We start from the raw sequence: 12818 nt of genomic DNA on the forward strand, positions 1-12818 counted from the left end.
TCCGAGCTAGTCAGGAACCTCCTAAAACCAGGAAAAGTGTCAGTGCATCATTGCACAAGGGTCCTGGGAAAAATGGTGGCTTCTTACGAAGCGATTCCATTCGGCAGTTTTCACGCAAGAACTTTTCAGTGGGATCTGCTGGAAAAATGGTCCGGATCGCATCTTCAGATGCATCAGCGGATAACCCTGTCTCCAAGGACAAGGGTGTTTCTTCTGCGGTGGCTGCAAAGTACTCATCTACTAATGGGCCGCAGATTCGGCATTCAGGAAGGGTCCTGGTGACCAGGGATGCCAGCCTGAGAGGCTGGGGAGCAGTCACACAGGGAAAAAATTTCCAGGGAGTGTGATCAAGTCTGGAGAATTCTCTCCACATAAATATACTGGAGCTAAGGGCAAGTTACAATGCTCTAAGTTTAGCAAGACCTCTGCTTCAAGGTCAGCCGGTATTGATCCAGTGGGACAACATCACGGCAGTCGCCCACGTAAACAGACAGGGCGGCACAAGAAGCAGAAGGGCAATAGCAGAAACTGCAAGGATTCTTCGCTGGGCGGAAAATCAGGTGATAGCACTGTCAGCAGTGTTCATTCCGACGCCAAGGTACTGAGAATTATAAGACGTAGAGGAGTAAGAACTATACTCGTGGCTCCGGATTGGCCAAGAAGGACTTGGTACCTGGAACTTCAAGAGATGCTCACAGAGGACTCATGGCCTCTGCCGCTAAGAAGGGACTTGCTTCAGCAAGTACCATGTCTGTTCCAAGACTTACCGCGGCTGCGTTTGACGGCATGGCGGTTGAACGCCGGATCCTAAGGGAAAAAGGCATTCCGGAAGAGGTCATTCCTACCCTGGTCAAAGCCAGGAAGGAGGTGACCGCACAACATTATCACCACATGTGGCGAAAATATGTTGCGTGGTGTGAGGCCAGGAAGGCCCCACGAAGAAATTTCAACTCGGTCGATTCCTGCATTTCCTGCAAACAGGAGTGTCTATGGGCCTCAAATTGGGGTCCATTAAGGTTCAAATTTCGGCCCTGTCGATTTTCTTCCAGAAAGAATTGGCTTCAGTTCCTGAAGTCCAGAAGTTTGTCAAGGGAGTACTGCATATACAACCCCCTTTTGTGCCTCCAGTGGCACTGTGGGATCTCAACGTAGTTCTGGGATTCCTCAAATCACATTGGTTTAAACCGCTCAAATCTGTGGATTTGAAATATCTCACATGGAAAGTGACCATGCTGTTGGCCCTGGCCTCGGCCAGGCGAGTGTCAGAATTGGCGGCTTTGTCTCACAAAAGCCCATATCTGATTGTCCATTCGGACAGGGCAGAGCTGCGGACTCGTCCCCAGTTTCTCCCTAAGGTGGTGTCAGTGTTTCACCTGAACCAGCTTATTGTGGTACCTGCGGCTACTAGGGACTTGGAGGACTCCAAGTTGCTAGATGTTGTCAGGGCCCTGAAAATATAGGTTTCCAGGACGGCTGGAGTCAGGAAAACTGATTTGCTGTTATCCTGTATGCACCCAACAAACTGGGTGCTCTTGCTTCTAAGCAGACGATTGCTAGTTGGATGTGTAGTACAATTCAGCTTGCACATGCTGTGGCAGGCCTGCCACAGCCAAAATATGTAAATGCCCATTCCACAAGGAAGGTGGGCTCATCTTGGGCGGCTGCCCGAGGGGTCTCGGCTTTACAACTTTGCCGAGCAGCTACTTGGTCAGGGGCACACCCTGACTGAGGAGGACCTGGAGTTCTCTCATTCGGTGCTGCAGAGTCATCCGCACTCTCCCGCCCGTTTGGGAGCTTTGGTATAATCCCCATGGTCCTGACGGAGTCCCCAGCATCCACTTAGGACGTCAGAGAAAATAAGAATTTACTTACCGATAATTCTATTTCTCGTAGTCCGTAGTGGATGCTGGGCGCCCATCCCAAGTGCGGATTGTCTGCAATACTTGTACATAGTTATTGTTACAAAAATCGGGTTATTATTGTTGTGAGCCATCTTTTCAGAGGCTCCGCTGTTATCATGCTGTTAACTGGGTTCAGATCACAGGTTGTACAGTGTGATTGGTGTGGCTGGTATGAGTCTTACCCGGGATTCAAAATCCTTCCTTATTGTGTACGCTCGTCCGGGCACAGTATCCTAACTGAGGCTTGGAGGAGGGTCATAGGGGGAGGAGCCAGTGCACACCACCTGATCCTAAAGCTTTTACTTTTGTGCCCTGTCTCCTGCGGAGCCGCTAATCCCCATGGTCCTGACGGAGTCCCCAGCATCCACTACGGACTACGAGAAATAGAATTATCGGTAAGTAAATTCTTATTTATTTTTTTTAAGTAGTAATGATTGGCTGGTGTTTTATCACTTCTTTATCTCTGCTTTATCACTTCTCGAGGATTAATACATCTGCACCAGTGTTCCAAAACCCAGGTCGGACCCAGGATTTCAGTGGAAAAAGGGTATTCGGTACTGGGATGTGTCCAGTAGTAGTGAAACAATTAATTTTCTTTTAGATTTAAGTTTCTCTTTTAAGTGTGGCACAAAATTTGATTGTAAGCTGTAGGTTATTGTTGTAGTTATTGTCATTACTCCAAGTGTCCAATCTGTAAATAATTAGGAGCACATTTATGGGCTGTTAAGATATATTAAGTTGTTTTGAGTGGATCCTGTATCTTTCCCTGTGGGTACATTTATTGCTGTTTCAGTTACTATTTAACAGAAACCCTTTGATAATATTACAGACCACCCCGGATTCGGTCACTGTCCTATAGTTCCAACCTTCTCATACAATAAAAAAACAGCTGCAAAGATTTTTTTTGTTTGTTTGCGGTTTGTTTTCTTTTCCTTTCTGTATCAACTCAAGGGTAAAATTCTCCCCATTTGTCTTGCAGACACGAAGATCGATTGAGAAGTTATTGGAATGGGAAAACAATAGGTTATACCACAAGGTGAGTACCACGGGGAGCAGCTTCACAGTGTTGAAGCTTGAATTGCACAGTATGGAAACAGATGCTTTTGTTAGGCGAAAATATGAAACGTGGATAAATGGGCGAATGTGTGCGCGGTAGTAAAATAGAGCTCATTTTTCTTCTTTTGCTGTCTCTCTCTTCCAGCTGTGCTTGCACTGGAGACTGAGCAAAAGGAAATGTGAAACCAATAACATGATGGAATATGTAAGTTAAAGGGCTGTTTTGTGAGTCTCTCTATTAAATGATCATTTATTTTGCCTCTGATCTTATTCTTTTCCACGATTTATTAATCAGTAAAGGTGTCAAGAGCTTAATCACCCGAGCGGAAGGATTTTCTCCGGTTCACAGATGCATAGACTCTTGTGTAAGGCTGATTTATAAAGTTATGGAGAGCTCGGAGACAAGTGTTGACTGTGCTGTGAATAAAAAAAATAATAAATTAATTGCTGAAATAAAATAGCCCAGGCGGGCATTGATGGGGTGTGAAATTTGCAATTGTGTATCAAAGATAAGCACATCTGAGTGCATGGCAAGTCTGAATCTTAATTAGCATTGTACTTAATAGCCATATTCAACTTCACTTTTATTGTATAATTCATAGATAACCTGCATTTGTTTGAGATTGGTAAATTAAATACTGTGCAGTCTTCTGTCTTTATGGTCTGGCTTGGATACTATTTTATAAATCTGTTAATATAATGTAATTTTTTTATGTGGTTTTTTTTTTGTTTTAACTAGTTGAAGCTCAGATTAGATAGAAAATCTGAATATCAATTTAGAGATTTTGCTCATAAATTACAGTTCAGAACTGGGTAACATGGGCACTTTTCCAGCTTCAGAATAACTCCTTTCTAATTGGCGCAGCATTTAAACTTCACCTGGAAAAGTGCTACGCTTAAATCTTATGGCTTCTAACGAGTGCTTAACACTTGGCGTGTAACAGAGTATTCTCAAATATAATTTATTGGGAAAAGCCTCCCCCCAAACCCCCCCCCCTTTCCCCCCTCTAGAAACCGGTCATAAACGCTGCAATTAAAGCAAAAATCCTTGAACTATAAGTGCATGTGTGACCTATGCTTTATTTTAAGTGAGGTCAGTGAGATGTGCCCATGTGACACCATGCTAATAATAATAAAAAAACAAAAACATACTTTTTATTCTCTTTTTTTTTTACTGGACCAGATATTGTATTCATTTAATATTCTATGCACTATAGGTATCTCTTTAGAAGTTTGTTCAAGCACATATTTGTCCAAATGTAATAGGCTCTGATTTACTGGCCCTGCTGCAATTTTGGCAATATAGCTGCTAGATTTAAAGAGGCAATTGTTTTTAAGTCAAAAACAGATTGTTTTGGTCTTAAAACGAATTGCTACTTTAAATCTAGCGGCTATATCGCCTAAACCGTGTCCGTACCAGCAAATCGGAGCCTATTACATTTGGGGCATGGTCTCTCTAACCATTATGTGTGATACACAGAATAAAATATATATTTTTTTTTTATAAGTGTTTTTAGTTTGAATACAAACATGACAGTTGGATGATGATGATGATGATAAAAAGTAATTTCTCTTAAGTCCTGGAGGATACTGGGGTCCATTTAGTACCATGGGGTATAGATGGGTCCACTAGGAGCCATGGGCACTTTTAAGAATTTGATAGTGTGGGCTGGCTCCTCCCTCTATGCCCCTCCTACCAGACTCTGTTCAGAGAATGTGCCCGGAGGAGCCGGTCACGCTGAAGGAAGCTCCTGAAGAGTTTTTTGCATTTATTTTCTATGTTTGTTATTTTCAGGCAGGGCTGGATGGCACCAGCCTGCCTGCTTCGTGGGACTTAGGGGGGGAAAAGGCCCAACCTCTTGAAGGTTAATGGTCCCGTTCCCTGCTGACAGGACACTGAACTCCTGGGGGAACTATTCGCAAGCCCCACCATGGCGAGCGTACACCCGCAGTACGCCGCCGCCCCTAACAGAGCCAGAAGAATGAAGAGTGGTGAGTACTGAGCCGGCGTCCTGGTTAGCGGGGCGCCAGCCATTATGGCGGCACGAGGGTACGGAGACGCACGGCTTCTAGACGGGGCGGAATGCATCTCCAGACACAGTACAACTGCGTCTCTGTACACTGTACACAGTACCCAAACTGACAAACACAGCCTTAAAACGGTTCTGCTCCATTTTAAGCACAAAAATTACCTCAGCCAGTATAAAAAAAAAAAGCTAAAAGACCGCACACCATTGAAGGGACGAGGCTTCACTATGAGAGGATCCAGCAGCTCACCAGCGCCATTTTCCCTCTGTAAGACGCTGACTGACAGGGATGTGCAACTCCTCCGGTGTGACTCCAGATTACCTCAGCGGTACCAGGGGGTCATAGCAGGGGGTGAGCGACTATTAGTGTACTAAGTCCCCTATCAGTGTACTTAGTCTGTAACCCGGCTAAGCTTGGCATTAGTGGTAAGGGCACGGTGGGGGCTGGCTCCAAACAACTCTGTGTCTCCCTGAAGGGCTCTTTGTGGGTTACTTGTGCTTAACCTTTTCCTGTGTGTGTGTGTGCTGTCACATTTACATTGTCATTCAAAGAGAGTGTTCCTTGTACAGCGGAGTGTTCCTCTTCACCAGGGGGCTCACTACTGGGTACTCGGGGTTCACAGAATGACGGGGCTGAACCGCAGTGGGTTAATTCTCTTAAAGGAATGATCTCCACTCTTTCTACAAAATTGTCCAGCAATGAGAAAGAGATGCAATACTTAAAACAGACTGTGGATGAGTTTATGAACAGAGACTCTGTCCCCAAAACGGCATCTCAGTCCCCTCCCATTTGTCCGCAAAAGCGATCTCTGGCCCATATCCTGCAGTCTGACTCTGACGCTGACAGGGCAGACATGGAGGAGGGGTGGTGGACTCACCGGGTTAGGGGGATGCTGCTCTGTCACAGGGAGTAGAGGCTCTTATAGAGGCTTCAGAGATGTTCTGCATATTCCTGATAAAGTGTCAGAGAAGTGTGAGGAATCTTATTTTAATGTAAAAAAGAAGTCCTCAGTTACTTTTCCTGTGTCAAAGGAATTGAATACCCTGTTTGAAGAACCATGGATTAATCCTGATCAGAAGTTTCAGATCCCTAAAAGGTTACTCTCATCTTTTCCTTTTCCTCTGGAGGATAGGAAAAAATGGGAAAATCCACCGATAGGGGACGCATCAGTCTCTAGGCTGTCTGTATTGCCTGTTCCTGGTGCAGCTTCCCTGAAAGACACGGCTGATCGTAAAATTGAGACTCCACTCAAATCATTGTACACAGCTGCTGGGGTGGCCCAAAGACACACTATTGCATGTGCGTGGATCACTAAAGCCATTGCTAAATGGTCAGGTAACCTAATTGAGGGGTTAGATTCCTTATCTAAGGGGGATGTTGTCTTATTCCTGCAGCATATACAGGACTCTGCAAACTTTATGGTGGTAGCCATAAAGGAAATAGGCGTGCTTAACGCACGCACTACCGCTATGGCAGTGTCGGCACGCAGGGGCTTGTGGCTACGCCAGTGGACTGCTGACGCGGACTCCAGGAAAGGTGTGGAAGGCCTACCATTCACAGGAGAGGCCTTGTTTGGAGATGAATTAGACAAATGGATCTCCACAGCTACTGCGGGTAAGTCCACGTATCTTCCTTCAGCAGCCCCCCCAACCAAGAAGTCTTATTCAACTTCTAAGTTACAGTTCTTTCGGACAGCCAAGTTCAAGGGCAAATCCAGAGGTGCTTCTACGTCCTCCAGTGGCGCAAGAGGTAAACCACGCATACCAGCAACAGCATGTGCTCAGGCTCTGCTTCCTCAAAGACTTCAGCATGACGGTGGACCGCAATGCCTGGAAGGCTGTCAGGTGGGAGCCCGACTACAATTCTTTAGTCAGATCTGGTCAAATTCGTGCCAGGATCCCTGGGTCATAGATCTTATTTCCCAGGGCTACAGACTGGAGTTCCAAAAGCTCCCACCTCACAGATTCTTCTAATCAGGCTTGCCAGTTTCACAAGAGGCAAGTATAACTTTACAGCATGCCATCCAAAAACTGGTAGTCTCGGGTCATTGTTCCAGTTCCACCTCATCTACTAAACAAGGGGTACTAATCCAACTTGTTCGTAGTACCGAAGCTGGACTGTTCGGTAAGACCAGTTCTTCTGAACCTCAAGTCCTTTAACCCGTACTTACGAGTGTTCAAATTCAAGATGGAATCTCTGAGAGTGGTGATCTCAGGTGTGGAGGAGGGGGAATTCCTAGTGTCTCTGGATAGCAAGGATGCGTACCTTCATATTACGATCTCTGGCTGCCTCATCAGACTTATCTCAGGTTTGCACTGCAGGACTCACTACCAGTTCCAGGCCCTGCCATTTGGTCTCTCCACAGCACCGAGGGTGTTCACCAAGGTGATGGCAGAGATGATGTTTCTACTCCGCAAACAGGTAGTGAACATAATTCCGTACCTGGACGATCTCCTGATAAAAGCGTCGTCCTGGGAAAGGTTGCTGGACAGCATAGCTCTCTCAACCAAACTCCTCCGGGATTACGGGTGGATTCTGAACCTTCCGAAATCTCACCTAGAGCTGACACGGAGGCTCTCATTCCCGGCAACGATACTGGACACGGAGTCACAAAAGGTGTTCCTTCCGTTGGAAAAGGCATTGGTAATCCAGTCGATGGTTCGGGATGTCCTGAAGCCAACCCGGGTGTCGGTGCATCTGTGCATTCGCCTCCTGGGGAAAATGGTGGCCTCTTACGAGGCACTTCAATACGGAAGGTTTCACGCAAGACACTTCCAGCTCGATCTGTTAGACAAATGGTCCAGATCGCATCTTCACATGCACCAGAGGATCCGTCTGTCGCCAAAGGCCAGGATCTCCCTTCTGTGGTGGCTACAGTCTTCTCACCTCGTCGCAGGACGGAGGTTCGGAATTCAGAACTGGATTCTGGTAAACACAGACGCAAGCCTCAGATGTTGGGGAGCAGTCAATCAGGGGGTGCAGTTTCAGGGAAGATGGTCAAGTCAGGAAGTCATCCTTCCAATCAACATTCTGGAACTCAGGGCCATATACAACGCCCTTCTGCAGGCCTCACATCTTCTTCAAGATCGGGCGATTCAGGTCCAGTTGGATAATGTGACGGCAGTAACGTACATAAACCTTCAGGGCGGAACAATAAGCAGAGCAGCAATGTCAGAGGTGTCAAGAATTCCCCTCTGGGCAGAAAGAAACGCTGTGGCGTTGTCAGCGGTCTTCATTCCGGGAGTAGACAACTGGGAAGCGGACTTCCTCAGCAGACACGACCTGCATCCGGGGGAGTGGGGCCTTCACCTGGGAGTGTTCAGGTGCTTGACAAGTCGATAGGGATATCCACAGACTGACATGATGGCCTCTGGTCTCAACAAGAAGCTCAGGCGGTATTGTTCCAGGTCGAGAGACCCACAGGCGGTGGCGTTAGACGCCCTGACAACTCCATGCGTCTATCAGATGGTGTACATGTTTCCTCCACTTCCTCTGATCCCAAGAATTCTAAAACGAATAAAAAGAGAAAAGGTTCAAGCAATACTCATTGCTCCGGACTGGCCAAGAAGGACCTAGTACGCGGACCTTCTGGAGATGCTCCTCGAAGATCCGTGGCCTCTACCTCTTCGCTAGGATCTTCTGCAACAGGGCCTATTCGTCTATCAGGACTTACCGCGGCTACGTTTGACAGAATGGAAGTTGAACGGCTGATTCTAGCCAGGAGAGGGATCCCTAACAAGGTTATCCCGACTATGATCCAAGCCAGGAAGGGGGTAACGTTCTAAGCATTACCATCATATTTGGAAGAAATACGTCTCTTGGTGTGAGAGCGGAAATTATTCTGTGGTGGAATTTCATCTGGGACGTTTCCTGCTTTTTCTGCAGGCAGGCTTGGATGTGGGCATGCATCTGGGCTCCCTAAAAGTCCAGATTTCGGCCTTGTCCATTTTCTTTCAGAAACAGTTGGCTTCTCTCCCTGAGGTCCAGACGTTCTTGAAAGGTGTTCTGCACATCCAACCTCCCTCTGTGCCTCCCACGGCACCTTGGGATCTCAATGTGGTGCTGCATTTCCTCCAATCACACTGGTTTGAACCGTTACAGGAGGCGGACATAAAATATCTTACATGGAAAACCGTCACACTGTTGGCCTTGGCTTCAGCAAGACGTGTGTCGTAGCTGGGGGCTTTGGTCTCCAAAAAGTCCTTATTTAATTTTCCAAGAGAACAGAGCTGAACTCGTCCGCAATTTCTTCCTAAAGTGGTGTCCGCATTTCACATCGACCAACCTACTGTGGTTCCGGTCGTCACCAACACCACTGCTACTTCAAAGTCTTTGGATGTTGTGAGGGCTTTTGAAGGTGTATGTGAAAAGAACAGCTTGTCACAGAAAGATGGACTCGCTGTTTGTTCTTTATGATCCCAATAAGATTGGGTGTCCTGCTTCAAAGCAGAAAATTGCACGCTGGATCAGACTTACTATCCAGCATGCTTATTCCACTGCAAGTTTGCCATGTCCAAAATCTGTACAGACCCATTCTACTAGGTCGGTGGGTTCTTCTTGGGCGGCTGCCCGGGGTGTCTCGGATATACAGCTCTGCCGAGCAGCTACTTGGTCAAGTTCGAACACGTTTACTAAGTTCTACAAGTTCGATACTTTGGCCTCTGAGGACCTTTAGTTTGGCCAATCAATTCTGCAGGAACCTCAGCACTCTCCCACCCGGTTTGGGAGCTTTGGTACATCCCCATGGTACTAAATGGACCCCAGTATCCTTTAGGACGTAAGAGAAAATAGCATTTTAATTACCTACCGGTAAATCCTTTTCTCGTAGTCCGTAGAGGATACTGGGCGCCCGCCCAGTGCTTCGTTCTTCCTGCACTGTTATTTGGTTAAATAGTGTTGGTTCAGCCATTGCTGTTCCTGTTTCAAGTTTGGTTAGCTTGGCTTTCCTCTTGTGTGTGTGTGCTGGTTCGTAATCTCACCACTATCCTTATCTATCCTTCTCTCAGTCGGGCACAGTTTCCTAGACTGAGTCTGGTAGGAGGGGCATAGAGGGAAGAGCCAGCCCACACTATCAAATTCTTAAAGTGCCCATGGCTCCTATTGAAACCGTCTATACCCTATGGTACTAAATGGACCCCAGTATCCTCTACAGACTACGAGAAAAGGATTTACCAGTAGGTAATTAAAAATCCTATTTTTCCTGTTTGGCACATTCAGCTTTAACAGTGTTTAGAAATGTACACCTCATCGTTGGTCTACATTTATTTATACTGTGTGCAAAGCCCTATTTAGTGTGATAAATAACAGGATATTTGTGCAAGTTTTAACATACATTTTTGTTAAAATGTGAAGTAGAAAAAAATTATCAAACTAGGCTTTAGTGGTCCCGTACGGGGCAAGCCAAGTTCACCTTCGTTTTGTAAAGAAATTTCTACTGACTTCCCCTCTGCTCCATATTAAGAGCCTGTTTTTTTGTCTTGTTTTTTTTGTCTCGTTTCTAGTTTTATTTGTTTTGTGGTTTTTTTGTTTTGTTTTTATGAAAATCTGAGTGAGCACTAGAAACTTGTCAACCTATGTTAAACTCCAGATACACAGCTAGTTTTTTCTTTTCACATTTATTTTTTATTTTTTATAATAGTGTCACGCATGGGGCATTTTTACTCCTTTTCATGGGATGGCCCTTTTACATATATTGAATATTTTAAATTCCAGCTTTGAACTTTACTTCTGGCTAAACCTCTATATTAATGCCTCACACCTCACTGCAGAGGTTTACTCCATAGCAAAGCAGTTACTGTACCATTCCTTGTTATACTTAGCTCTGTATAGAGAATCGATATTCATAAGGACAAATGTACAATAGACCCGTGAGACTTGGTCATTAATTAGTTCTTAAAAGACCATCATTAGCAGTAAGGCATACTTTAATTGTAAAGGTGCCATCAAAGGAATTGCCCTATTGTTCGGTGATACAAACGTGCTGAACTATATCACTTAGCTGGCAGTTAATAATTAGCTGATGCTTACTTTAACAGATTTAGTGACCTTTCAACCATACGTTTGTATGCTTCTTTTCATAGCTTGTGGGTGTTGTTGTTTATTGCTCTGAAACACCCACTGTGTAGCATCATCTAATGGACTGGGAACTCTAAAGGGTTTACTTTGTGTTTGTTTGATTTGACCTTTTTTTTTTTTTTTTTTTTTTTTTTTTTTTGCTGCCGTTTTCCTATAGTCTGGTTTGTTCTAAGGCTTCTTGAGAGTTTAACTAGGCAATAAATGTCACATATTTGTATTGGTGATATGATTGACGGGACAGAAAGCTGATTAATGGTTTTTTTTTTTTTTTTAACAGGTCATCTTGATAGAATTTTTACCAAAGACACCAATTTTTCGACCGGATTAGTTGTCAGTTTTTCTTTAAACCCCCCCCAGGTTTTTTTTCTCCTATTCTTCTTCTTTTAGTGGTTTCTATAGAGAATTTTTTTTTTTTTTTTAATGTTCGTATGGACTCATTCCAGTATCCTGTATTTACAATGGTGCCTTGCTTGGTGCTTTCCCAGTGGTGACATAGCAATGGTTCTACTGAATCTTGTGGTTTCTCCTGTATTATAAGGAATGTATTTTTTTTTTTCTTTTCATCTCACCAGAATTATAGTTCCACACACAAGGCGGTATCCAATTAGCCGTGGTTATTTACCGCCGCTAATTGGTTTGCTGGGGGCTATCCAATAAACCGGATTATGAGGCACGCAAAGCATAATCCACGATAAGTGCCACAACAATACATAGGTTCGCAGTACCTATGTATTTTCGCACGAAAAACAGGTATTTTTCATGGGACCTAATTGAATAGGGTGATAAAAATTCCTGAAAAACGCCCATTTTTCCCGTCTGCGCCACTATTGCAGGTAATTGGATTACCCCTATACAGTTATACCATGGAAAGGTCAAGTTCATTTACATGGTACAGTATATTATTTATTTCAATGAGTCTATTTTGACTTTTTTTTTAAATATATTTCTGTTGACTCATCTGTGGAGCTTTGTTATTTTGAAAGGTACTTTTTTTTTTTTTTTTTTTCTTTATCTTCATTAACATGTTCCACTTTGGGAACCAAGATGTCAATGCACCATTAGGAATTCATGTCTGCCCAAGATGATCTTCCTGTCAGCTGGATCTGAGTAGGATGTCTTGAAAATGTTTTAGCTGATATGTTCACTATGGATGTAGGAAATACTTTGGAAAATGTGCATGCTGCGTTTTGCTGGAGTTCAAGACCATATAGTTGTGTTACCATTACACTCTTATTCTGGATTTAGGTGACTCCCCTCCCCTATTACTGATTTGTTGACCTGCTATTGGAATATCGTATCGCCATGAATAGCTTTTCCTAGTTCTCACTATGTTGCCCTCTAGCGGACTACATCTGATATACTTGACTTACAAACATTCTTAATATTATTTCTCTAACGTCCTAGTGGATGCTGGGGACTCCGAAAGGACCATGGGGGAATAGCGGCTCCGCAGGAGACTGGGCACAAAGTAAAAGCTTTAGGACTAGCTGGTGTGCACTGGCTCCTCCCCCTATGACCCTCCTCCAAGCCTCAGTTAAGATTTTGTGCCCGAACGAGAAGGGTGCAATCTAGGTGGCTCTCCTGAGCTGCTTAGAGTAAAAGTTTAAATAGGTTTTTTATTTTCAGTGAGACCTGCTGGCAACAGGCTCACTGCATCGAGGGACTAAGGGGAGAAGAAGCGAACTCGCCTGCGTGCAGAGTGGATTGGGCTTCTTAGGCTACTGGACATTAGCTCCAGAGGGACGATCACAGGCCCAG

The 12818-nt window shown here is 44.8% G+C and overlaps 1 protein-coding gene across 2 annotated transcripts in view; it reads left to right on the top strand.

The window, feature by feature from the left end:
- CHIC2 (cysteine rich hydrophobic domain 2) overlaps window positions 1-12019 on the top strand; it is an 81313-nt gene extending 69294 nt beyond the window's left edge. The window contains exons 4-6 of one of the 2 annotated variants that reach the window (XM_063920921.1): window positions 2881-2937; window positions 3103-3162; window positions 11338-12019. In XM_063920921.1, coding sequence (XP_063776991.1) covers window positions 2881-2937; window positions 3103-3162; window positions 11338-11388 — 168 coding nt within the window. In that variant the 3' untranslated portion in view covers window positions 11389-12019. Of the gene's footprint in view, window positions 1-2880; window positions 2938-3102; window positions 3163-3252; window positions 4169-11337 lie in introns of those variants that run through there. The other variant, XM_063920922.1, reaches the window with a different exon arrangement.
- The last annotated feature ends 799 nt before the right edge of the window (window positions 12020-12818 follow it).

The sequence above is a fragment of the Pseudophryne corroboree genome, chromosome 1, assembly GCF_028390025.1.
Source record: "Pseudophryne corroboree isolate aPseCor3 chromosome 1, aPseCor3.hap2, whole genome shotgun sequence".
Classification (NCBI taxonomy): Eukaryota; Metazoa; Chordata; class Amphibia; order Anura; family Myobatrachidae; genus Pseudophryne; species Pseudophryne corroboree.